This window comes from Antrostomus carolinensis, unplaced genomic scaffold, assembly GCF_000700745.2.
Source record: "Antrostomus carolinensis isolate BGI_N321 unplaced genomic scaffold, ASM70074v2 scaffold31938, whole genome shotgun sequence".
NCBI classification, from domain to species: domain Eukaryota; kingdom Metazoa; phylum Chordata; class Aves; order Caprimulgiformes; family Caprimulgidae; genus Antrostomus; species Antrostomus carolinensis.
The window spans coordinates 37,650-65,601 of record NW_010331507.1 but is presented as its reverse complement, the minus strand read 5'-3'; the positions used below and the strand labels follow the sequence as shown (position 1 = coordinate 65,601).

Below are 27,952 nucleotides of genomic sequence, written 5' to 3'. Positions count from 1 at the left end.
TGACTTGTTAAAATATATCTTGTCTGAACAGTGTAAGTTTCTCATGTAGTTCGTGCAGGAAACCATACTGACAAGGAAGCCCTTAGCAAAATAGTAAATTTAAAATATCTAGTTGTAATCTACTAATTATAGTCATCTTCCCTGTTCAGGCAACCAAGTTTCTTGAACTTTCAGTTGACTGATCCTGCTTTCGTGGGAGGTTGAATGCAAGAATGTTATCTTATTAGAGAAGAAATCTAACAGAACAGTTTTGTTCTGTGCAAGGGCCACAGTTAGTTCTCTTGGCTAAAAAAGAAATGCTTTTATAATTCAGACGCATGGGAATAAAATGCAAGTACCATGGAAAACAGCCAGGTAATCTAAATCAAGGTGAGGTATGTTTTACAGCTTCCAGATTTCATAGTAACAGCTGAATTCCTGTGTTATATATTGTAGACTGAAATACATACTTTTGTCTTTTACAGAAGCATAACCTTAAGAATGCAGTCGGTTTGTCAGAGAGTTGGCACTTGTTCCTCATGTTTGAAGAGACAACTAAGTGGCTTCCTGGGATTAATTAAATGGCAGAGAAGACTGGTTCCTGCTTGTGTCAGAACTATTTACAGTGAGACGGGCAAATGGGAAAAAAGCTATGGGTTGGAGACAAGAAAAAGAGTTGAAAATTGGTGGCTCCCAAGAATAAAGGATCAGTTCTGCAAAATTTCAGAAACTGATGTAAGCATTATGAGAAATTTGGAAATTGCATGTTTGATACTTTTGTTTTCTCAGAATTAAATTAACTGAAAACTGCTTAGTACAGTTGGCTTATAATGATGTGTATTGCATTTCAGGGGAAAATACTTTTATATGATAGATTTTTAAAAACAGTTGATGAAATAGGTGGGAAAATAATAATAAAATAATTATTGAAGAAAAACACAATGAGCAAAGTATGAGCTTGTAAATATAGAGTGTTTAAGTAATCAATTCTTTCTTTGTATATTATACCACATTTAGGAATTAATTATTTAAAGTATTAGTAATTTTCTACGTTCATAACTTTTTTAAACAATTAATTTTCTAAAGATCTTGTTCACAATGGTAATGAGAAATCTAGTACCCTGCACACTGTGACTCTTTAAAATCTGTGTTAAGGGAAGGTGATTTTTTTAAGAATATTTTCTGGTTTACAGTGTCCTGGGAATAATGAGTGACTTACAGAAAAAGAAAGTTTTCCCATGCAATAAAAGATCTTGAAAACAATTGTAATCTTGGTCTCTGACTCTTTTTGCCTTCACAGTTATGCTAAATCACACAGGTATAAAAACGTTTTTGTGCCTCTTCACATTCATTTGTTCTTTCCTAAAATGTGCCCTCTGTGCAACAAAAAATTGATTCTTTCAAAGTGTCAAAGAGAGAACAGGGACTTACTTTTTCTGAGGAAGAAAGCCGAAATGAAAGTGGTGTGTATGCAAATTTGTAGCAGGGAAAGCAGTAATTTAGGCTTGTGTCTTTGCTATCTGGCAATACACGTATACAAAGGTATCATATATATGTATCATACATATGCTGAGTTCTGAATTTTCTTTTTAGTGATACTTTCATTTTATCTTTACAGTTAAAGTTAAATTTAATAACATTCCATATTAAGAGGCAAATAGTATATAGTCTTGCAATGAAGTGTTCAGATTACTTCTAATTTTACTATTACTGGTCAAAAGCAATAAAGAAGTAATATTTAAGAAATAAGAATAGAGTTTGGTTCAGAATAGTAAAAGATGGCCATTTTTTTTCATTATTAACATAAGAAAAGTAAAGTAGGAACTTAAGCATGTATCAATGATAAATTCAGTGGTGAACGACATATTAGGAATAATTTATGTTTAATTTCTTTGTAACTTTTGTCAGTTTAGTCAAACCTAACTAAATGAAATTGTTACTTTCTTTTCACTGCGCAAGACAGTGCTTATAAGATACATTTGGATCTGAACATACATAGTGGAACTCAGCAGTTTCGATGGATGTTTGTGCCATTGCAAATGATTTAGTCACTCAGTGAGTTAGTGCAGTTCAGCTGACAAAAAAGCAACTGGCCCTGAGTGAGCTCCATGTTTGCTGTAAATACAAAGTAAAACACTGATTTTACTGGTAAGAGGATAATTTAATCTGTCACGTGTTCATTTTTTTGGTGGGACAGATTAGGAGCGCGTAGATAATCAGTGACAGATGCTATGGTGAGGAATGGTGATTTGTTAGGCTGCAGTTATGTTAATATATCTTTTGTTAAGTAAAAGTTGATTAAAAACAATTTTCAGGTGTCATATAAATACCAATGTAAATTGATGAGATGGCAGCAAAGTCTGGTAAAACCTCTCCATTTACAGCCCTAAAGAAGTTGATCCTAGAAACTTCATCCGTGCTGACATGGATCAATTCCAGGAGAACCTTTTGTCTTTTCATGGCACTGTGTAGTTTGTCATGTTCATGTTTGCATGTGTTTATTTAAGTGAAATGCTAACTCACGGAGTTATAACTTTCTAAAAATTTCTTTCTAGAAATCAAGACCAAAATTTTATGTGCTTTCTATGTTCCCATATCCTTCTGGAAAGCTTCACATGGGCCATGTTCGTGTCTACACCATCAGTGATGCTGTAGCTCGGTTCCAGAAAATGAGAGGGATGCAGGTAAGAAAAGAACATCAGTAGGGTTGGGTGGTTTTTTGATATTTTAATATCACAAATTGGCCAGGAAACTAGTATTTTCTGAGATCCATGAAGGTGAAGGCTTAATTGGAATATATGCTGCAAATACATAGATAATGACCTGTGGAGCTCTGAATATGGAAATCTGAGACTTTTTTAAAAACAAAGGGTGTTCAGAATTCACAGTTGATAACAAATGATTAGAAGCTATCTGAAGTGATACAGCTGCTGCTCTACAGGTACCCGAATCTAATGATGTACAGCACAGTGTTAATGAGACCTGTGGGCCACACCATCTCTGAGAGAAGACTGAAGATCCTGCTGCCATCTAAGTGGGACTGTGGGGGAGAAAAAAGTGTAGCTGACAAGAGAAAACTGAGACACTGCAAAAATCAACTCCTTTCACCTCTTTTGCTCCTGACAAAAGGTTGATGTCCTTGGTCAGACTTGGAGGGTATATTCTGCTCCTCTGTGCCTGCTGTGAGATGAACGGGGTCCCATCAGATGCCGTGTCACCTGGGTGTGTCTGTAGAAGTTTCTGTTCTGCAGTGGCTGACCCATTGACTTGTGCATTTCAGCCTTGTTCACACATGCAAAATGCTGTCTTCTGAGGGCACAAGTCTACAGAGTAGGCTAAGGCCAACTACCTGCCACATCTGCAAGGAGAAATGACATTTTCCCTTCCGTGTTCCTTTGTTTCACAGTCCACCCCATGCCTGCCATGATTTCTCCCTTGCTTCTTCCTCTCTCTCTGGCAGGTAGAGGGTGTAGCTGAGAGCCTAGTCCTTACAGGGACTACAGGTGGTATCCTAACTGGTGTTCTGCAGTAAGGACTGATGGATAAAATTTGAAGGATGTGAGCAAGGGGTGGGATGATAATTTCCTGAGTACAACGACATTAAGGCGGAAGAGGACATTTGGTAGGGGAAAAATGCTAAGAATCTGGGAAACAGTAGGAAGGAGGAATATGGGAAGAAAATACCCAAGTTTAGGGTAAGGAACAAAAGGAAAGTAACCATAGGCAAGAATGTAGGATGAGACTTGGAAAGGAATTCTCTCTAATGTACAAGAGAGAAGGAGCAGTTGAAGAATATAGGAATCAGACCCTCAAAACAGAGTACAAAGAAGGTGAAGAAATGGAGAAATAAATGTTAGTGGCTGGTTGTGGTACTAGAGTGCAATTTCCTTGCTAAAAGAGCTGCAGAAGTGGCGTTTCCTGGATTTATCACCATCCATGAGACTCTTAAAGGTATTGCCACTGAATTATTCAGTGTGCTGCCTTTCCAAATACTATATATTTTATGCCAATGATGAACATACCATGCACTGAATATGTGCTGTTGCTTTACAGAAATGCATTCTCATGCTTTTAAAATTACAGGAAAAAAAAAGAATAACTACCTTAGACTTTAAATGAGGGAAAAAAAAATGTCTGTGGTAATGCTAATCTTTCCTATCTCCTCTGAATGACCAGAATTTAGATCTCATTAAAAAAATTGAGCCAACTGAGCTGTTGGAGAGATTTCTGATTCATGCTTGATGTTAAGACCACTATAGATGATATTTCAGGACATAGCTCATCTCTCATCAGTAACAGTGGAGATATCCACTAAATTTCTGTTCAAAGAGGAGAAAACATGCTTCCTTTTCTCCTAGGTAAAATAAAGTGAAAATAATTGTCTACACTCTGTAGGATGCTGTAGGTGTTAGCTTTTCAATACAAGGGAAGTAAGCACCTTTAGTAGAAGCCCTTGGAGAAAATTAAAAGATAATATAATTGCAATGAAATACAACAGCCACTATGAAAGCAAGATTTTATTTCCACAATTGCCTATTTTTTCCAGAAAAGTTTTAAAAGTCTTTTAAAGTTTTTAAATCTTGCAACTTATTTTTACATTTCATGTGAAAATGACTTTGAAGGGTATTAGAGTGGCTGCAGAACATGATGAATTTCTATAAATATGTGTATCTTCTGTTGTGTTAACCACTTTGAACATCTATTTTTGACTAAAGGTGGGCAGCCAAAGAATTTAACCTTCATGTATGATTAAGAGATGTTAAAGATCTCTCAAATGATTTTCTGAGTATGTCAGACTAAGAGCTATTGTGTGATGTATGTTAACTTGCTGGAACTTATATTTACCTTAAAAAAAATTATTTATTAGCCATGCTAATTTTTCCATCAGTAAGAATTAGTCTTTCTAGTTTATTTTCTCCTCACAATTAATTTATCAGCCTCTAGATGTTTTCTCTGGCCATTGTCACAGTTGTCCAGTCTGTTAAAGATTTCTTTATTTTGATGGTTATAGGTTATGATAGGGTTATGTGTTATCATACAGAAATTTTGATATACCCCCCAAAAACATTTTTACCTGTATTCAGGGAATTACTGGAATTCTTCAGTACGTACGAGGAAAGAATGCTTTAGAAACCAAAAATAGGAGTATGCACAATTTGAAGTTTTTCTGTTTGAGTAGTGATTGCTTGCATCATTTCCAAACTAAAAAAAAGAAAAAGGAAGAGTCATTGAAAATAATCTTAGGAACTATATCTCTACATTTAGAGGTAGAACTGACCTTGGCTAGCAAGTCATGAAACTGTGCTAGAAGCAATACAGGTAGGTTGAAAGTGTATGTAAGTCAATGAGGAATGATGGGCTGTTACCATGAAAAACGCAGGTAAAACCAGTCAGACTTACAGTTCCCAGGGAAGACTTCAGACTATGATGTATATTTCTTGTCTAATAAACAGTGAGGGAGAATATATAGGGTGTGTACATAGTTAGCTAGTATATATGGTTGATTAAGAGAGTAATGTATGTTGAATAAAGTGGAGATATTTTTCTTAGAGAATGCCTTCATGACAAAATAGTAGATAAGTTTCATATTGATTTACTCTGAACAGGCAAGAATGGACTTATTTGTTATAATACTTAAAGAAGGATAAGCTTGAATGCTTTTGCAAAGGGATTAGAGCTTCAGTAAATTGGAACCATTCTTTGGAATTCATTTGTGTAGATTCTTCATATTGGAGGTAGTTTGAAATCTTAACTGGGAAACATTAGTATTTCAGTTTATAGCTGGATAGGGTATGATTTTGTTTCAATTAAAATATTGTAGAGAGGTAATATGCACTGAGATCTACTGATACTTGCCAGAAACCTGTACTTCACCAGGATTTTAAGTGGGAAAACAAATATTTGTCGCTCTTTTTTTCTCCCTTGTTTTTGGAAGAAATACTGTTTCAACATAAAACCATAGATGATCTTGGTGACTAATGATGCTGAAAATAAGCACTCAAACACATTACCTAATGAGCAGCAGCCTTTTGTGCACTACATGTTTGGCTGGTCATTTATTAAATGGGGAGCAGGGGTGGGATTTATTGCAAGTGTAACATCGCAATAGACAGTCACTTTTTCAGTGTACTGATGAGCAGTAAGCTTTGCAGAGTTTTCAGTAGGAGGTGCATGAATGTGTGTATGGCCGTACAGAGGTTATCACCAGAGTTGTATCGATACGGGTGGTGCTGGTCGGTGATGAAGTCCTGTTTGTTTTACCTGAAGATCTGGGCAGTGAAGCGTTGTCTTGTTCCAACACTCCTCCGGTACCTGTAGGCAGTGCATGGGAAATAAGCTGTCATGCACTTGGATTAGGTTGCTGGGTGGATGATTTGTAGAGTGCATCTGCTGTGAGATAAGTTGTTTACATTCTAATTACTGAAGATGAAGTCTTTGTGGGGGAACTCTAAACCATATAGATTACTTAGCATGAACACAGTGAGCTAGTCTCTTTTGAATATGTGTTAAGGATAACATTTTTCTTGAAGTGCAGTTAAAAGGATTTTTGTGTATGGAGAGCTCTAGTTACAGATCATATTACAAACATATTTCTTTAAAAATGCTATGAAATGTAATTTATATATTTTAAATTACAATTTTGTATCTATTAGTAAACCACTCCAGAACTAAACTGTGAAGTTTCTGTTTGTGTTTTCTCCGTAAATTTACATGCATATTGTGAATTCAAATGTACCAGTTCTGTCAGAAATGAAGAGATTTCCTATTCATTATTTGAAAGTGCCATGTACAAATTATAGAGATATTCATGGTGATTTTCACCATGGCAGATTTCCAATCTACTGCTGCTTGGGGAAAAAGTATTTCCCATTGCTTTATCATGCTACCATTTTCATGTCTTTGATAAATTCCAAAGTGGCTAATTTGTGCCTCTCAGAGGACTAAGAATAATTCCCTTAGCAATCAGTAAATAGAGTGATTCAGTTCAATAGTTCCTATGATATCTTTTTAATAAAATTTTGAATTGTATTTGATACCACAGTGAGGCTGCCACATGCAAGTTGTGCAGAGTTAGGAATGATCATTAGGCAATTCACAGGGCAATTCCTGTACACTAGGATCACATTGCTTAATTTATACCTAAATTGCTCCTGATAGATGGGATTGGAATATTGTCAGTGATATTTCCAAAATGACTTAAAGAATGTTTTCATTTTACCCAGATCATCTTTTTTTTAAATTGGATGTATTTTCATTAATTGTTTTCCCTTTCAGCAGAGAATCTTAATACTCTTGAAATTGCAAAAGTGAATGGTATTGAAGAAAGACAGGCAAGTCTAATTAAAACTTTATGATGAGTTCGTCAGTAGGATGAATTATTTCAGCACAGTTCTATTTTCCGATCGTCATTGACTGCTGTCCTCCACCACTGTTTTTGTGTGAGGCTGTTGTGTTCTTTTGCCAGGTTATTTTCTGTGGTATAAATGAAGTGGAAAGTGTTACAAGTATCCTATGTGACTTGAATCTTACTTAAATTTAGTTTTCCAGTAGCAAGTACTGAAAGTGTTGATTAGCTCACTCTGTTTCGTTTTGAAAGAAAGAAAAAGAAAGAAAGAAAGAAAGAAAGAAAGAAAGGGAAAACAATACATTATTGTAAATGAAATTATGTTATACGAGAATGTGTGAGCTTAAGGAGGCAAGCGACACTTTTGTTTTCTAAATGTTTGTAGTAGTGTGTGGATGTAGAATAATTTCTTAGATTTTATATCTTGTGAGAACAAGAACTAAATGAGAACATTTTATAAGCAGAATTATGTTTTGGTAGAAATCTGTGTGGGTTGATTATTTTTTAATTCGAAAGTGCCTTATCAGAATGCAAATATGCAGAGAGTCACTGAAATAGTCCTTGCTAGAATGTACGTACTAGTCAAAAATCCATTATTTTAATCTATTCCCAGGTGTGCCTTGTCTGCTTGGGGTTTATTTGTTTGGTGGTGGCAGTGGTAATTTTTAGCTGTTGTATAATGGTGTTTATTACTTAATACACTTAAAAGACAATTTAGGCTGCATTCAGGTGTAGGTCTTATATTTAAAATAGTGTTGTGTTTGTATCTGTTGATTTACAAATCAGATTTTCAACTTGTTCAGCCTAATTGTAGGCAGCCAGTGGAAGGAGCAGCCGTCCTCTCCTTACCCCTCTCCAACCACGTGTCCTTACTGTCTCACTTGGTTGCACAACTGTGAGATCAAGTGCAAGGTGGATGTCAGAAAGTTGCTGCTGGAGCCAGGGGTGGTTTCTGGCAGCTGGAACTCGTGACTACGGATCACCTCTTTTGTCCATCTTTTCCATTAGTTCACGTCGAATGTGTCGTGGGGCTGTGACTAGAGACAGGAATGTAGAGTTTGCTGCGTTGATTCAAGTCACTAACCTGTCGGCAAACTTCTTAATTTTCATTTTTGGTTCTTTTATCACACATTGTCTGAAATAAATATATTTATTTACAGGCATTTTGGACACTAATTCTACCGTCTTTCTTAAAATTTAGAATACTTCGTTCTAGATATAAGAAAGATAAGTCAGCTTCCTTGGTCATATTTTTGAGACATACTGAGCACATCAGGAGAGCAGAGTCTCTTGTTTCCTTACAAACATAAAGGAAAATTCACTGAATCGTCTGTCTGAGTTATGTTGACGGAGGCAGAGGAGTGAGTGTTATGAGATCATTGTCAGCTTTGTGTTCTGTAGTACTTGCTGATCTTGCCTACTAATGTCAGTGTGATGGGCTGATTGTTACGGCAGTGAATAGATTAAAATCTTCTGCGAGGAAGAGCTGAGATTTTAGAAATTAATTAATGGAGTTGACTGTGTGTCATCCTCTGCTTCATCCCACAGTCACATCAAGAGCTCTAGCCATCGTTAATGACAGATTTTTGACCATGCTGTGACATGATGTTTACAACGATGCTTTGAGCTAATATAAAGTCAGTGTCTTTAAGATCTAAAATGTTTCAAGATACAACTGTTTTCCTTTTTAACAATCTGCTCCTGAAAAGGCCACTCGGAGTGGTAGTTGCCAAGCATTTTGTTCCCCGCAGATATCATGTTCCTGTGCAAAGCACAATATGTTGATTGGTAGGAAATGCCAGTCCTTCAGAGTTGATCCTGCTGGATCATGTGAGCTTCTGAGCATCTTGAGCCCTTTGTGTTCAAGACTAACCTAGTAGTTTTAACCAGGAAGAGTTTACCTGTCTACTTCATTGTGAAGACCAGAAACACACAGCTGCCTTTGGAGATAGTACTGGCTTCTGCTGTCTTGAAATGCCTGAAACTCTAGCCTGCTGCCTTTTACCAGGTATAGACATCCTTGGGTGTATGCAGGCCTCCTCTCTGTACAAGAAATGTTCATTGTTTTGATTTCTCCTTGCAGCTTATAGAAAATACTGTCTGTACAGAGAAGCGATGCTTGGAAGAATGGTCACTCTAGTGAGCAGAATTGATCCCTTAGCGGTATAAGGTTTAGAGGCTGCTGTCAGAACCAATTAAGTCGGCAATCAAGAAAAGGGATGACTTTGTTTCCTTTTCTTCTGCTCGTCTGTAATGCTGGAGGGAGCAGCCATGTTTTCTGCTAGTTAGAGCCTATGACCAACCCATCAAGCAGCTACAAGGAATACCTTTTGGTCTTCAAAATTGCTTTCTTCCTATTTTTCCTTTGTTTTGAACAGTTGAAATGCTTCTTTATTCTTTATGCCAACTTCTGACATGTTAGTGATATATTTTCTTCTCTCCTTCCACGTCTCTTGAGATTTTTGATGCTTTTCAGAACTGAGTAGGTAATCTCAGCCTTGTGTTTTATGTTGGCTGGGTAGAGTTAAGATGTAACACCAAGTGTTGTGTGGAGACCGTGACATTTTAACTGTAGATACGATACCTAAGATACATTCCAGCCAGAAGCAACTGACCTATTGTTTAGACAAATGCATTTCACAGACCTTTCAAATCCATTCACGGTAGAGAAGTAGAAGAGACAATAAACTTGAAATCATTTTCTAAACCACTGTGTGTGTTACATTCATCTCTATAGCAACTACATAAATAGATCTATCCTGGAGATTAATTTGAGGATATTTTTAATGTATCTTTCAATTCAAGTTTCTGATTGAAACTTGAATTAGCGTGTTTCTTCAGCCCTTTAACTTGAGGAATGCTATTGCTTGTTAAATTGAACTGTCTTTTGAATGTGATAAGTGAATACACTGTATGATATTTTTAATATACATGCTAGAATTGGGAAGATCTGTGTGAGCAGATAACTCCTGCTAGCACTGATGGTACACTGATAAAATGTCGGCACATTAGCTGTCTGGAGCATCAGTCAGCCCTTTTGGGGAGCCTGTAGCTGGTAGTGGAGCTTTTTTTTCCGCATCTTTTTGCTCATGAGTGTGAGAAATCAGATTGTGCCTTGCTTTTGGCTGCCTGTCTGTATCCAGGAGCTCTTCAGAAACCAAATTTTACAAAAATTAATCAAGAGTAGTTTTTTTAATATCATTTAATGTGCATCAGCTTGTAGTAAAAGAAGGCATTTGTAGGGTTGCAAATGTAGGGCATTTGTCTAAACAAATGGGGTTAAAATAAGAGAAAATACATATTATATATGAAAAAAAAATCTGGTTTATTTCATCATTTCTGTCCAGAGACAGGTGGTCAGCAGTAGTAGTGGTCAAAAAATGCTGAGCTGCAGAAACTAATATTTTAGTGTGTCCTTAAAAAATTCTATTAAGATTTGTAGTTTATGTAAAGTTTACCTTTCTTTTTTTTCTCTTTTATACCAATAGTTTTGATTACTGGTGAGGGGAAGGAGTGGAGAAGGGTTAGGGAGAAATGGGCTTCAACAAGGTGTTGTCAAGTGGTTTAGGCTCCATGTAACACTTAAAATGTGAGGAAGTGGGTAGTTAGGGAATCTGACTTATTTCTGACAGTGCAATACGAGGAACTGTCTGATTATAGGGAAAAATTGTAACATAGAATAGAATTCCTGTTTCTGTTAGATTTATATATAAAAAATGTGCTGTGCATGGACCCTTACTCTACTGACTTGAATCGCAGTTGATCACAGGTTAATACCTTTGGTTTTGTTGCTGCACCAGCAGGGTAATGATACACAGTGGGTTGAGTTTTAGCCCAGTATTGAAAACAAGAATGCTGAGGAGTCACATCTGTTACATTCTGTTGCTTTTACACTGAGTTGCTGCCTAGGGCACCTTTATAAACATGTCTACAAAATATATTTTATGAAAGAATCCATTGAAGTCAGAGGATTGGAAGGTTGAGGCAAAGAAGAATAAAAATAATTCAAACCAGTGACAAAAGTAGCTCTTATGCTTCAGAAATGAACAGATTTTTCATATGGAGATAGCTTATGAGAGTAGTATTGCTGGGCTTGCTTTCTTATTGCTTGTTTGCTTACATGCCAGTAAAGAACAAGTTCTTTATATTTTTAGGGGTAGAAGTTTTCATTTTGTACAACCTCTAAAATGTTACTTAATCATATTTTGCTATTGTAAAACTTGTGTAACTTTAATCATAGTTATTGCATATTTACAGCACATTTGTGGGGGTAAGAAACGGGTTTGGTTTTATCAGGTATCCAATATACATAAGTGTTTTAAATGACAATATCTTGAGTACTGGCCTTTCTTTCCCAGGTTATTAAACATGTTTTTAAAATACTTACTCTATTGCTAGATTATTTTTCTAAATAATTTGTATGTTAATAGGAAAGAGATATATATATTTCAACAGAATTTATCTATTATATTTGGTAGTAAACATTTTTTTCTGCCTTTATTTGTGGTCATGAAATGCAGTTTATCAGTCTGCAGTCTGTATTTACAAAAGATATTTTAGTAAAGTTTGACTAAAACAGTTTTCCTCATCGTCTTCAATTTATCTGTTGGATTTAAGATTATCATAGGATAGTTTTCTTTTTTTTTCTTGAACAAAAAGAAGAAAAAAAGTAGGCTACACATCAGGTACAGTTATAGAACCATTGATTCCGTTAGTTTTGTTTGCTTTCTTCTTCAGGATGAATATTTGATTCTGTTTAGCAGTAGCATCAACTGCTAGTTTTGACCACGTCCCAAATTTACAAAGGATTGATTTTTGTCATTGTTAACCTGCTATTGAAATAATCATGAGGATTTATTACATAATACTTTAAGCTCCCTCTAACATCACATTGTAGGTAGCAAATATGCTTCATATGAGTCTTTTAAAATAGATTTAGCTGTAGTGGGCATGTTTTGAAGAGGTTTGATTCAGACAAAGCAAATGCTGAAATGCAAACCCGTTATTTGGACGCAAAACACCGTTCGTTATGTAGAGGCCTGTGCATGTTGTTGATGCCATTCCAGAAGCTTACGTAAGGTTGTGTTTTTCCTTTTTCCTTTCAGGTGATAAATCCAATGGGATGGGATGCGTTTGGTTTACCAGCAGAAAATGCTGCAGTTGAACATGGGCTTCACCCTGCAAGCTGGACACAAAGGTAGTTTTTAATGGATTTAAGTAATCACAGAATCACAGAATGTTGGGGATTGGAAGGGACCTCAAAAGATCATCCAGTCCAATCCCCCTGCTGGAGCAGGAACCTAAATGAGATCACACAGGAAGGTGTCCAGGTGGGTCTTGAATGTCTCCAGAGAAGGAGACTCCACACCCTCCCTGGGCAGCCTGTCCCAGTGCTCTGTCACCCTCACTGTAAAGTAGTTTCTTCTCAAGTTTAAACAGAATCTCCTGTGTTCCAGCTACACCCATTGCTCCTTGTCCTACCATTGGGCATCACTGAGAAGAGCCTGGCTCCATCCTCCTGACATTTGCCCTTAACATATTTATAAACATTAATGAGGTCTCCCCTCAGTCTCCTCTTCTCCAAGCTAAAGAGCCCCAGCTCCCTCAGCCTTTCCTCATCAGGGAGATGCTCCACTCCCTTCATCATCTTGGTGGCTCTGTGCTGGACTCTCTCCAGCAGTTCCCTGTCCTTCCTGAACTGTGGGGCCCAGAACTGGACACAATATTCCAGATGCGACCTCACCAGGGCAGAGTAGACATTTCCACTGTGAATACCTGTACTGTGGCCCCAAAAATGAGCAAAACAGAGCAAAACCAATGTAGAAGGAGAAGAAAGACGGTACAGAAAGAACCAGGGTCATTTGCCAATGTTTTATGGGACTGTGCAGATGATTCCGTTTTGAAAAACAAATGTATCGGGATGATTTTCAAGGTTTTCATCTCAAATCACTTCTAACTTGTAAAAAGATAGAATATTGAAAGAGTGACATTTCCCGAACACCCAAATCAGTGAGTAAGAAATAAATCAGAATTTCATTATGGTGAGCTAAATCTCAGTATAAAATACACGGTTGAAAATTATGAGCTACGTGGTTAGGTTTATAGCAGTTTTCAGTACCATGTGAAAGAGGAAGATGATAGTTTTTTTCTTTGAGACTGAGTTTTGAAAAGTGATAAGCAGCTATTATTGCTACTGATTTCTGTGAAAGTTTTGGGCTTTAGACCACAGAATTAGGTGGTGTGTTCCCCTAATATTCTTTAAAATGTTACATAAGTGAACATTAATTTCTATAAATGACTCGGAAACCATTCTTCTGAAGTGAAGCTGTTTATTGTGCTCTAGGTGCAGTAATCTAGCTGTGATTTTTTTTTTGGACCTTGATCCATTACTTTCTTTGATAATGCTGTTTCTTTTAAGGTTTTTTCATGCTTGTGGTCTCATGTTGCCATACTTGATACTTTTCCAGCTGAAATATTATGGCAACTGGTTTCACTTAGGCGTGAGTGCACTGCACACAAATTCAGAGTTATTTATCCTCATTTTTTTAAAATTTCCTTCATGTATGTTTTAGATGAGTATATGCATGAGAACCAGTTATCAAGATACAAAAACCTGGTTTTGTTCTTTTAAGGGTCTCCTATGAGGATGGGCTGAAAGAGTTGGGTCTGTTCAGCCTGGAGAAGAGAAGGCTCCGGGGAGATCTTATAGTGACCTCCCAGTACCTGAAGGGGCTACAAGAAAGCTGGGGAAGGACTTTTCATAAGGGCAGGTAATGACAGAACAAGGGGAAATTGGTTTAAGCTGAAAGAGGGGAGGTTTAGATTAGATATTAGGAAGAAATTCTTCACTGTGAGGGTGGTCAGACACTGGAACAGGTTGCCCAGAGAAGTTGTGGATGCCCCCTCCCTGGAAGTGTTCAAGGCCAGGTTGGGTGAGGCTTTGAGCAACCTGATCTAGTGGAAGGTGTCCCTGCTGATGGCAGGGGGGTTGGAACTGGATGATCTTTAAGGTCCCTTCCAACCCAAACCATTCTATGATTCTATGAAACATCACTGTGCAGCGTGTTGTGGGCTGTCAGTTAAATTGTTGCATGGTCAGGAGATTGATGGTTTTTGTCTTCCTTCAATAAGACTACTGAAGCTCTGCTCTAAAACAAACCTACATACCTGTTCTATCTGGCTTCCTCATTTTTAACTCAGTTATCTTGATGGAATCTTCACCAGATCGAAGAGGGTTATGGTGATGCTTACCTACATGACAAATGAGGCACAAAGTGAAGGTTGTAGTTTTGAGACAAGAAGGCTGATATTAAGTACTTGTGACTACAAAAGGGTCAGTGTTGTCCCCTCCTCCCTACTACATGGTCCCTCCTCACCTCTTGTGCTTTGGCACCGGTAGGACGTCTTGTTGAACTGCCTCAGCTTGCTCACTCAGAGAAAGCCTTTCTGCCAGCTGACCCTGTTGGATTGGCTCAACAGAGAAGCGGTGGGCATGTTGGGCAGAGACTGCCATAGCGAAGGGCCTGTCTCATCGAAGCTGCTTGTCTGGGTCGTATCAAAAAGCTTGTGGCAGGGCACAGCCTGAGCTGATTCTCTTCTGCTGCTTTCTGTGTTTTTCTGGTTTTCTCTTTTCTTGTAGATAGGCGCATGTTATTCCCTGCACTGAAAGCAGCTCAGCTCGTCGTTACAAGTACAGGATGTTTTGTACTGGAAGAAAATTTTACTTTGAAATTTTTTTTAGTCCTGAAAAGAGTGATTGTCTCATTTTAAGAGTTAAATAATAAGGTTATAACAACAATACCCATTTTTTTTTAATTATGCTAATGAAGGGAGTTGGTTTATCATACCAGCAATATAAATTCTGACCACTGAAATAATTACTGTCTCCCGTTTTCTCCACTGTCCCTGTCCTGAATGTTTCTCATGCCTGCAGCAGGGATGACTGAACTGATGATGGTGAAGCTGTGATGGTGTGATAGCAACCTGATGTGTTTTAGTCATCCCTGAAGCAGAGCCAGCCACCCATGTGCAAAGGGGCACACTGTAAGCATTTCAACTTACTTGGTTCAGGAGTAAACAACCAGATTTCAGAGCATCATAATTTTCTGAAGAGGTGATTTAAAATGAGCTAAAATTGACTTCTTACATTCCTAAAGTTAGGAAAAAAAAAATTGAAGACAGAGTTCCTTATAGAGAACACACACGGACGTGTGTGTTAGTAAGAGGTAGTATAGTGGCAGAAGCTTTGTGAAAATACACTCAAATTTGAATGTTTTTTTTTTAATTGGTACAGTTCATTTTGAGTAGGACTTTAATATAAGAAGTACTCCTGAAAGTGTGCTTTCTCCTAGTGGAAGGTGTGAGTCCATAGGAGGGTTTCTTGGTATACCTGCACTGATGTGACCCTGTTGGCAAGCCTTTTCTGGTGTAACTGGGGCTCTGCAACCGTTAATACGGGATACTTGTATTCCTCAGTTCTTCAGCAGTACAAGTTTGTCCTGGATCGGAATTAAATGCTTGGTTTCATGACTGCCAAATTACCCACTGTGGGAGGATAGATGATGCTTTATCTGACGTTATGAATTTCAGTAGAAAGTTTAAAGTCCATAAGAAATTTTAAGCAATTTTAAATTATGTGAATGAATTCACACTGGGTCACTAGTTAATATTGTGTAGTTGTCAGTATTTCAATAAATTGTATTTAGTACATTTTCATACTGAAGCTTCACTGTATATTCTGTGTATCTTATTTTACATTTTGAATATAATCCATCTGGGGCAAGGTTTAGCCCTACAGTTTCACAGTTGACTTAAGTTTATCTATGACTGTGCTGCCACCAGAAGTTTAGGGCTTACTTGTCACCTCTCAGGATATATGTTCCCACCACCTCCTTTGCGTTGGCTCAGCTGTGTTTGCAGCCACAGTATTGGTGTGATCAGCCTGTTGATCAGAGGGAAGCAAGAAAACTGGTGGGGAGTTTTTGGAGAACTTCATAGGGCTTGTCTTCAGTTGAATGGGTAAGCTGATTCAACTCATCTTATAGCCACACGGTCACCAGAGCCAAAGCAAAACACCACCAGGATAGCATGGCCAGAATAGAGCAGGATTAAGCTGATTGTGGCAGTACATCCTAGTGCACTCTGAAGATTTCAGAGTGCCCTTTGGCTCAACTGCAGTAAAGATAATTAAAGATAATGAGAAGTGATGCCTCAGGAACATTTCCCTCAAACTGCAGTGCCATATTTGCTTTTCAGTTATGCTGAAATTGAGAAGAAAAATCATTGTCTTGTACACATAGCCATTGAAATTGAACCAGAATACGCTAGGGACTTTTAAAATTATTATATAAGGTGAATATTCTGACAATTCCTTGAATGTCACTGTTAACAAAATAATAGTATTTAGAGGTTAACCCGTGCTTTTGATTTCTCAGAAAATCTTCACAAGCACCCGAGTTTAAATACAATCTCATTATAAAAATATTTTAAGTTAATTTTTTAATTTTTTTATTTTGCAGTAATATTCAACACATGAGGAAACAGTTTGATGCACTAGGTCTGTCTTTCACATGGGAAAGGGTAAGATTTTATTTTTTTTTTAAGGAATGCTGCTTTATTGTATGGTGGAACATTTTAAAACATGGAATTTCACCATTTTGCTTATGACAATACAGAAGTCTTTGAAAGTGACCAGCTTAAGTTGTTAAACTGTAAAGTTACACTTGAAAAAAGTGGGAAATCAAGCTTCTCTCAAGCTTCTTATCAAACTTCTCTTACTTTTGACATACTGACATCATCTGATAATCTCAAGGTTTAAGAGAATCTTTTTTTTTTTTAAGTAATTTCAGTTTTGCATTTCAATTATTCTCTCTGCCTTTTCAACTCATTCAAAGTAGCAATCTTCTGTGTTAGAAGTCAGGCAGTAATCTAAATAGGCAGCATGCCTTTGTGTTAAGGTATATATTGTGGAGTGCTTTTTTCAATGTGTGTGTTTTTATAATCTACTGAAGGGTTTAAAGATAATAACTTGAAATGGTAGTTTGGTTATGTTATTCTAAATTTGAAGCATAAATGTGCATTTTTGTAGGTGTTCATATCATGACTGTTTTGTAAGATAGAAATTTTATTTAAAACACTAATGCTGGAGTATCAGGTGGTCACCTTAAAAACCTTACCAGTGTGGTCCGAGAGAAGCTAATGTCATTTTCAAGATAAAAAAAATATTAATTTTTGAAGCAATTGTAAGGTTATTGCATTTACCAGTGAATCAAAGTCAGTCACTATCTTTATATTCTCAGCAATAACCATTGCCTATCACCTTCACATGATTCTGAATAGAGTGATGGAGATGCTAATCTTGGATTTTTATAGCAGTATTGTAGATCTGAAAAGGAAAAGGAATAATTTTCTGGCAGTCTGAGACCTGCCCTCTGTTTTCATAGAATCATAGAATCATAGAATGGTTTGGGTTGGAAGGGACCTTAAAGATCATCTAGTTCCAACCCCCCTGCCATGAGCAGGGACACCTTACACTAGATCAGGTTACTCAAAGCCTCATCCAGCCTGGTCTTAAACACTTCCAGGGAGGGGGCATCTACAACCTCTTTGGGCAACCTGTTCCAGTGTCTAATCTTTAATCTTGAAGGTGAAGTTGTTTATTTGTATGTCTTACATCTAAAAACCATATTTCATCATGTCATATATATGGCAAGATTTTCAGCGTAAGCCTTTTTAGTGTGATTTTCATTTTCTTGATAGCCAAAAAGTTACTCTGAAAATAAAAGGTTTGTTGTGGAGGATTTACTGCACACATTCTTGACAATTATTTTCTTATCTTTGAAACTGTTAGTACCTCAGAGGTGTTCTGTATGTGTAATGCAGCAATACTTCAAAACAGTGAAATCATATGTTGTCTGTATTATGGAACACACCGGAGCTGAATGTTCAGAGTGCCTTTCAAGTGGAAGAGAAAATTCATTTCTGCATTTGGACTTCTGTTTAACCCTTCCATTCTGTAGAAGAGATGGAGAACTGGCAGTACTGAAAACCATGGCAGGAAGTATAAGTATACAGGGGAAAATAATTTCTCATCTCTGTACCTGTTCTTTGAGGCTTTCCTTCACTTTTCTAGTAAACCATGTTTAGGTTAATGAACTTCCAGAAGTCTCTGGATACTTGTGGAAAGGGCTTTGATGCTAAACAACTAAGGTGATTTGAACAGTTGTGTAATTAAAATAATTTAGAATATTCTAGGGGCACATAGTTTGTGGGTTTGAAAGGTAAGATTTTAAAAACTGCTAAAAAGCACTGTGCCCTCGTGGCCAGGAAGGCCAACGGCATCCTGGTGTGCATTAGAAGGGGTGTGGTTAGTAGGTCAAGAGAGGTTCTCCTCCCCCTCTACTCTGCCCTGGCGAGGCCACATCTGGAATATTGTGTCCAGTTCTGGGCCCCACAGTTCAGGAAGGACAGGGAACTGCTGGAGAGAGTCCAGCACAGAGCCACCAAGATGATGAAGGGAGTGGAGCATCTCCCTTATGAGGAAAGGCTGAGGGAGCTGGGTCTCTTTAGCTTGGAGAAGAGGAGGCTGAGGGGAGACCTCATTAATAAATATGTAAAGGGCAAATGTCATGAGGATGGAGCCAGGCTCTTCTCAGTGATGCCCAATGGTAGGACAAGGGGCAATGGGTGTAGCTGGAACACAGGAGGTTCTGCTTAAACTTGAGAAGAAACTTCTTTACAGTGAGGGTGTTGGAGCACTGGGACAGGCTGCCCAGGGAGGTTGTGGAATCTCCTTCTCTGGAGACATTCAAGACCCGCCTGGACACCTTCCTGTGTGATCTCATTTAGGTTCCTGCTCTGGCAGGGGGATTGGACTAGATGATCTTTTGAGGTCCCTTCCAATCCCCAACATTCTGTGATTCTGTGAAAAAGTGCTCCTTGAGACACAATGAATTTTGGAGTTTTCACTCCTTGGTTAGTTAAATCTTATTTTACCTAGAAAGCCTGACTTACTAACTGGAGTAAGAATTGACCTGGATGGTAACCATTAGAAATAGATACGTTTATTCATTGCAAAAAATGTATGATGCCTGAAATAGATCTGTAATACATGATCTCCAAATGCATGGATATTTGAAAGCCATGAAAGAACTACCTTTGGAAACGGAACAGCTAAGCTGTGGTAGATAGAGTGTGTTTTCCAGGCTGATAAAGCCTATTTTTCTGCAAGGCTAATTAGGCTGGGCAGAGCATCTTACTGCCTCAGCTGCACCCCATCTGGGCTAACCCGAGTGTCTTTGCACAGCAATGCACTGTGCTGTGCAGGTACTTATCTTAAAAGTCAGCTCTTTGAGGTAAGAAGTATTTTTTTTTTATTATTCTGTGGCACTAAATCAGTGGCTTACAAAATACTGTAACAATGCAAACAAACCCACTATAGTTAGCAACTCCTATGAAAAATGCAAGAAAAACACTTTTTATATGGGTTAGTCTGATTAACCAAGAGTATTGTACAAAACAGGAGCTGGTTTTTAATTTAATTTCATTGGTGTTGCTTAAATGTGCTCCTTCATGGCGACAGAGCATAGTACCTAGCAAATGTATCCCTGGGGGAACCCGTTCCCCTACCTTGGATCCCTATTTTAGTGTGTGGTAAATTGCCTTTTTAAGTGCAAACCTTGTATCTTAACCATCTCTGTCCTCTGGTCAGCTTAGAGTGTATGCATAGATAATGTGAAGGAAACTTAAGTAAATTTTACCATTTTACAAGTGTTAAGGGGAAAAAAAAAAAGTAGGAAAATAACAGAAAGTACATTTTGAATACCTGTGCATGTAGCTGTGCTGAGGAAGCTCACTGCTTATGAAGTCAAGTTTGCTATTCAAGAAAGTCCTGTGCAGGAAGAGGAAGACTAGTTGTAGTTTTATTGCTTTGTAAAATTATTATGAGCAAATCCTAGTGGACCTGGGATACTAAAAGTCTCCTTTTCTTTATCTGGGTTTTTGTCATTGGCCTCTCTGTCTTACAAATCAAAATGCACAAGTATTTTTATGTTGTAGCAGTCCGTGAAATTACTTAACCAGTAAGGACCACAAATAAGGCATTATTAGCAGCTAATTAGATAATTTCAGAAAGCCAGGTTACAAAGACACTTGAAAATTATTCTCCTAAACAGAAAATAAGCTAACAGAAAGTGAGCAAACTAGAAATGTAATTAAGTGCGTAAAATAGCTCTGTAAGTACTTGTTTTAGGGTAGCTTTGAGTACTAATAGTGATCTAATTTTTTTCCCCTGAAACATGTAGGTATTTTAAGTGCCTCAAGTAATAAATGTTATATTTTTAAATCACTTTGAAAGTGGTGTGGTTCTGGGGAGAGAATTTTTAAAAATAATAAATAAGAGATAGAACATTTATATTCCAGACATTTATGTTTCTCAGATCCAGGGTTAAAAAGCTGCAGTTTGAGGATGGATGATATGTCTCTGAGAGACATGAAAAACAGCTGGAAAATAAAAAATATTGTGGTTATATTTTGTTTTTAAGATAACAATAGTTGGGCATTCCTAGTGATCAGATTTCTCCAAAATGCTATCCCAGACAGCAGAGCAAACTGCTTGCCACTTCTTTTAAACATGATTTTCAGGGGCATTAGGCAGTATCATTTTCAAAGAGTCGTATAATCAGCAAGAAGGGATGGAGAGCGTGTAACATTTTTCCTTTCTCTGGCTCAGGAGTGCCATCAGGCTGAATGCATGTTGCCAGTAAGCCATCCGTTCACCACTGTATTATCAGTCTGGAAATTTATTTTAGAAGGTAGCTGGTACTGCCAACATTTTTTTAGTCTTTTCAATTCATGCGTGCCAAGTGACATAATTTTTTGCATAAGAGGAATGTTCCCCTTGTGCACTGTACATTAAAAAGATGAAAGCTTTGGTAGATCTGCTTTGTGCAGATATTTTTCTGTTCAGTTTTGAAGTTGTCATTCTTGTGCGCTGCCTGAGCGTACATAAAACTAACAGGAGATAGAGCATTACCTATCAAATTCTCTTTTTATCCACATATCACTGATAATCAGTCACCCTGCTTGTAATCAAATAAAAAAGGAAACCGTTGATACAAGGCTACTTTTTTGCAGGAAAGGTATTCATGCTTCAAAATACAGGCACTGCATGACATTTGTATTTGTGGCTGATAAAGCATGAAACTAAGGGCCTCCGAAATACAAATATTCAAATGAATTTAGAAATGTAGTTTGGTCTAGCTCTAAACCTCAAATAATTTTACTTCCAGATAGGGTGGTACATGCCCTTTAATACCAAAACAGGCAAATAGTAGATTAAAGACTGTTTAATCTTCCCAAATAGATTCTGAAAAAAATCCGTTCAGACATTTTCTCCTTATCACCTTTTTAATAAGTATCAAGTGCAACATAGCTGTCTTCAGCATAAGATTCTGCTAGAAATAAATTATTAGTAATAAACTAGGAAATTACTCTCTCCTGTCTAATTATATGTTATTCACAAAGCCTGGTGGATCTTACAACAAATAAACACTTTTATACAGGCTGTAAATGTTACTTCTAATTAAAAAAAATAGCCATGAAAGTAGCTTGAAGATAGAACCTTCTTAAAAAACAAACAAACAAAAAACAATTTTAGGTTCAGAGCTGCGTAATAGAAAGTTGTAAGAATGGAACAGATTTAGAACAAATGATGAATTATAAAACAAGACATTTGAGAAATAGTTTTTCTTTTATTAATAATGAAAATCTTTCCTTCAGTTTAAGGGTTTCTTTATTTTTCCAGGATTCTTTACTGTTGGTTTTCCCATATTTTTGGTAGCTGTAGGTTTTTATCAGTTTTTCTAATAATGAATGGCCCTTTAACCTTAACATGAGCCAGTTGCTTCCCAAGTCACACTGCTGTCAAATTGTAATGCTGCTCTTTAGTCCGTAACTGAAAATTGATTTGCAGAAATAAATATGATACTGACCTCTCCATCATGCTGTTTGTCAGGAGCAAATTGCTGTGCTGTGATACGGACATTAAGGAAAGTAGGTTTTTGGTAAGGGTAGGGTTATTCCTCTTCTATACCTTGGCAATAGCTGCTATTTTTAAAAGCAGACCTCTTTTAAAGGTGGATTGTTTTAATGATTTTTTAATATTTTTTTTTTAGTGAATGTCATTGCTGTAGGAATAAGGAGCAGTAACAGTAACCAGTGATAAAGATGCATTTTGGTGACAGTATCTGATGCTCTTTTTTAACTAGCAAGCTGACAAAAGGGAAAGGGAAAATGATTGGGGGGAAGAGGGAGATGCTGTCCCTCCCATTTCATAATACTTTCTGAAATGCTGCAGTTATCAGTAAATCTGTCACAGAGCCCTGGAGAGCACCTGCAGTGGACAGCTGAGCAGCATAGTTCATATCTGTAAAAAGGGTTCTGATTTGTAGTATATATTTTATCTTTGGAGAAAATATGCTAATATCCTGTTTTATATGTAATCACTGAACTGCTTTATGATATGGGGTTCTGTATGTATGCTGTATGCTAGTCTTCAGCTCACAAATGAGAAGCAGAAAGTTGCATTTTTTGGCAGGGTGGTATTTTGCAAACTTTTATTAACGGTTTTCTGTATTGCTGAAGTAAGTCAGTTAATGCACTGCAAATCTTCGACATGCTCATAAAGTATAAATAGAAGTGTTAACATTCACCTTAATTTAAGCATGATAGCAGCCTAATGGAAGCTTTTTACCAGATATTATTTATTTAATCAAGATCAGTAACTGGCATACATGCAAAAATTATTTTTCACCATAAGTTTTAATGTGCTAAACGATAGGGGGGAAAAAATAAAACATTTTGAGATTGACAAGAGGTTGCTGGCTTGTCAGCAGCAGCTTATTTCACTTAGTAGTGATGTAATTTCTCTTTCTTTGTTAACGTTACTTCAAACCTTCATGGTTATAAAGTTAAATGATGAGCTTGAATTATCTTTTTGCAGCTCAATGACTACACAACAAATTTTCTTCAGTGTAAAGTCTGCTGCATTTCTTTCTAAAAAATTTCAATTTACAACTTGTGCGAGAGCATGGACGTGAGACTCTGTTCCCGGGAGTTAGCTTGTACCGTATCCTAAACATGCCTGATAACTGGGAAGTGTCACCTCTTTTTCTTTCACTTAACACACATCTGCCATTCAGGAACAAAAGGAAAAATCTCAGTCCATTTCACTATTTTTATTTGACAACTCACTTCAATTGTCTTACCTGTTTGCCTGTTGCTTGCATAATCTTATATTGTACCAAAAAGAATTGTCGCTCTTCTTTTGTGTCTCTGATACTACGGTGATGAAGCTCTGTTGCCTGTACACTGGCATCACACTGGCAGAACTCTACTGTGTGGAGAAGCAGGGAAAAAAAATAAAAATTATGAAATGCATAATGTTTAGTTGGAAAGATGGAAATCAGATGTCTATCAAGTGTTTTTTCAGTGCAAAGCATAGAGATTTAATCAAGAACTTTTTCATGACTAAGTCTTCACACGCTGTGCTGAAAACTTGCTATTAAATGTCTCTTTCTGGTCTTGAAAGCCTCTTATACACACTTTTGAGGCATATCTATTCAAAGGTCATATTAATTGTTCAAAGCAACATTTCAGCACTGGAATATAAAGTTGTAGAAAAAATACATTTTTTTTATGCTAGAATGTTTCAGATGTCATTTGAGTAGCAGATGATATTGCTGCTGTTGCATGTCATGGGAAGCTTAGATGATAGGAAAGCCTGGGTATAAAGTTGTAGACATTTGGAGCTATTTCACATTTGGAGCTATTTCAGGTAGTTGGTAACTATTTGCAAACAGAATATATTTTATTAGTGGCTTGCTGTCAGCCCTGTAACTCTAAAATGAAGAGAAGTTCTTGCTGATTTGAAGTTCAGCATAGAAGTCATCTTCTACTTCAGTAAGTACAAGTGTGGTCAAACACAAAGTTTGTATAAATACTTCTTCTTTAAACAAGTGCAAGTTAAACAGGAAAGCTGTTGAGAAGGGAAATGTGATCTGTTTGTTGTAATGTATTTATGATGTGATTAGAGCTTAAATACTGAGTTACACAGTTGTTTTTACTTTGGCTAAAGTTTAAAATACGTGGGTGAAAGTGTATGTGTATCCATTGTGCCTGTAAAGCACTACATTTGTGTAGAGAAGATAGGGAGTCTAAAATCATGTAATCCTGTAGTTGTCTTTGCATATTGAGAAGTCTGAAATGCAGATTTTGGGGTTTTTTAATAACAGACGTTTTAAATTTGGAATTTTGTAAGCAGGTGATAAGTAGGTTGGTTTTTAATTATTAGAGTTCACTAAAAACTTATTAAATGTTTGCAAGTTTAAAAAAAGCTATCCATTATATTGTTACCTGCTGTTCTCTTAACTCCCATTTCTTCTTATGTCGTGTTTTATTTTTTCTGTCTTTATTTCCCTCTTAACAATCCCCTTCATTTGTGACTACTCTTCCATACGTTAAACCAGAGCATCCTCCTACCTTGAGCTCACTTGCCTCACTCAAATGGTCACTCATTTGACCTTTGATTGCAAGATATCCTTTGCAAGTCTTTCATCTTGAGGTTTAGAGTCTTACCCCATATTCCTTCCTGTCTGCCCCACACACTCCATCTGTCAACAGTCTCAGTTCCTCGGTGCTGTTCCGCTGTGGCTGCATCTCCTGCTTCAGCCGTAGGCTTCTCCAGGCTGCTCGCTTCTCTGCCGCCAGCTCCCAGCTCCCTCCCAACAGTCGACACTCTCTGTTCCTGCTTTTCATTGCTGAGCAACAGAGGAAAAGGCAACGTGGCTCAGAGGACTCCTTTGATAGAGTTCTCCTTCCTTCTGGTTTTGCTGTTTCCCTGGTCAGGCAGCTATGGTCATTTCCATTCATCTTCTGTTCTTCTATATCAGCACTGATTTCACAGCATTCTCATATTCCATGTTAACAGGGAAACTTTTCTTTGCACATCAAACCCACACAACACCCCTGTTCTCTGGTTTTGTGTACAGGTGAATATCACTCACTGTAAACATTACCCAAAATTGTATTTATGTTTCTCTGTAGCATATATTATACACTCCTGAGTGAATTGCTTAAGTTAAAACACTGTAAGAAAATACTAAGAATAGCTTCAAGGGTTTTTATTTTATTTCATTTCTGCAGGAAATAACCACTTGCTTACCAGAGTACTACAAATGGACACAATATCTCTTTCTTAAGCTTTTTGAAGCTGGGATAGTGTATCAAAAAGAGGTAAGTACAAACTTTGACCTTTAATACTTTGCAGGTGCACTAACTCAATTCACTCATATCATTATGTCAGTGGCACATTTCTGGATCGCCCATTCACATTCATTAACTGTATTGTTATTTATTGTGTTCTATTGGTTTTAAATCACTGCAAAATATAATGAATTTTATATATAACTGAATTTTATATAGAGGTAAATTTTATATGTAACTAAAATTAATGGTTATTGTAGCAAGTCAAATCAGAAGTGTTCATTATCAGTGATTTACACTTAAGTGCAGGATCAGAATATAGCTACTATTAGTTTATTTCATGGCTTTAATATAGAATTTTCTATGTCTTAACTTCCCTCTCATGAAAACATGTAAGATAATGTGATCATGAGGAGTCTCTTCAGCAGCAAGATTATTTAACTGTATAACATTACTCTGATGCTGTCTCAGAACTGATAGGATTGGATAGAATAATTGGAGATTATGTGCCTAACCATCCAATTCCTGGACCCTATTTGTGATCTCTAAGATATTACAGAAATACTAGATGCTATAAGACTTATCACAGCTGTTTTTCTGTTAGAGTACATTAAGAAAATATTGACCTTAAATATATTTTTAAAATAATATCTATCAGACTATCAGAAAAGAGAAGGGTGCAGTTAAGTTCTTAAGCAGGAAATGACACAAAGATGTTAAATGAGCTTGACAAAGAACTCCCTGTATAGCCAGGGCAACGCAGTTCCAAAATACCTGAACAGCTGCACCTAAACAAAGCTGCAATTTAGTGAATGTTTCTAACTTAAAATAGAAACTAAAATTTCTTAATATGCTTTGACTTTTCATTTGTGTTCTATAGAAACCAGGAAAACCCATAGGATATAATTAGGGATGTACTCTAATTATTCTTCGTACCAGAGAAAGAGGTTGATGGTGAAAGGTAGCGTTTGGAATGGCAGAGTGTTACTAAGGTACTTCTCCTAAGATGTATTCAGAGATCTTAAATGACAACCAGCAAAAAGATTCAATATTTGATTATGTCCTAACATGCTGGGGTTGGGGGGGAGGGGTTCTTTTTTTTGCCCTGTAATTGTTTGCTGTGTTTATAATAAAAAAAAATATAAACCTCTAGCTTTGCCATTACGAACTTATTTTTGTCTGTAAATTTGTTTGCTTGACGAGTGATCCCAGGTGAATCTGAAAAGCACAAGACTTGCTGCTTCATTAGAAGCAGTGATGATGTACAAAACAAATTTTGCATGCAGGCTCCCAGTACTGTGGGATCCTGGAGGTGTCTGGCTACCAGTGATTGGATCTGCTTCCCTCCCAAGAGTCAAGGATCAGTTTGAGGACTTAAATCAGCATCTGTCACCCTGTAGGGGTTGTAATCCCTGGTGGATATAAACCAGTTGCTTTTTGTCAGGTAACAGATGGCAGAGATAGCCCATAACCCTGGGTTCCTTCAAACAGTCATATATACTTAAAGCATATATTTTTCCCCTGTCTTCAACCTACCTGCAATATATGTTAGGCAGTGCATTTGCACAGCTTGAAGTCTCCTGTCTTACAGTTTCATTCTGGGTACAAGGTGATAATTCATAGCATTACTGTGGCAATAACAATAGTATGTGTAGAGTATTAGTCTAGTTAATGCTCTGTTCCAGGAGTATGTGTGTCTGGCCAGAAATTACCCTGGTAGGGAGACACAGACTCTGGGAGCTGGAATCAGTGAGAATTAACAGTGTCTGTCTGGGTGCTGCAGCATCCATAGAGGGCATCTTTATTCACCGTAGCAAAATGCTCTCTCTGCTTCCTGCGATACTGATCTGCTCAATGAACTGTAGAGGTCATTGACCTGGCCAGATGTGGGTGTCTTACTTAGGTTGACATTAATTTCTGCCTAGACTCTATTGATTATTTTGACTAGGTATGTGTAGACACCAAGCCTGGAGATAGATACTTATGCTATAGATACCTGAAATTAGATGAGAATAATCCTGTTTTACAAGCATATGGTTGACATTGGTGTAGGGAGGAGGTCTACATAATTTGTGGTCTCATGAATCATGGGAATATGCTATGCTAAATAATTATACTCATAGATCAGTTCAGTTACCTTCTGAATTTTTCATCATAGCTTCGATCCAATATCATCAAAACAGAAACAGTAATTTTTCTCAGCTTTGAGTCATAGCCAAGTTAATATAAGCATATGCTAATACTGCTTTATGCAACTGACATTTTATTACTTCTTAATATTATCTGATTTATCTCTCTTTAGCTGTTATTTTAACTTTATAGTGGTTTGGGGTTTTTTTTCAGAACTTATAAATTAAAAGGTCATTA

General features: G+C 37.1%; 1 protein-coding gene across 1 annotated transcript in view; it reads left to right on the top strand.

The window, feature by feature from the left end:
• Positions 1-471: 471 nt before the first annotated feature.
• The window catches only part of LARS2 (leucyl-tRNA synthetase 2, mitochondrial), a gene marked incomplete at its 3' end in the record, with an annotated part of 64,691 nt that continues 37,210 nt past the window's right edge, over positions 472-27,952 (top strand). The window contains exons 1-5 of the mRNA XM_010173242.2: positions 472-714; positions 2,535-2,663; positions 12,430-12,521; positions 16,843-16,903; positions 25,526-25,615. Of these exons, the coding sequence (XP_010171544.1) occupies positions 481-714; positions 2,535-2,663; positions 12,430-12,521; positions 16,843-16,903; positions 25,526-25,615 (606 nt within the window). The remainder of the gene's footprint in view (positions 715-2,534; positions 2,664-12,429; positions 12,522-16,842; positions 16,904-25,525; positions 25,616-27,952) is intronic.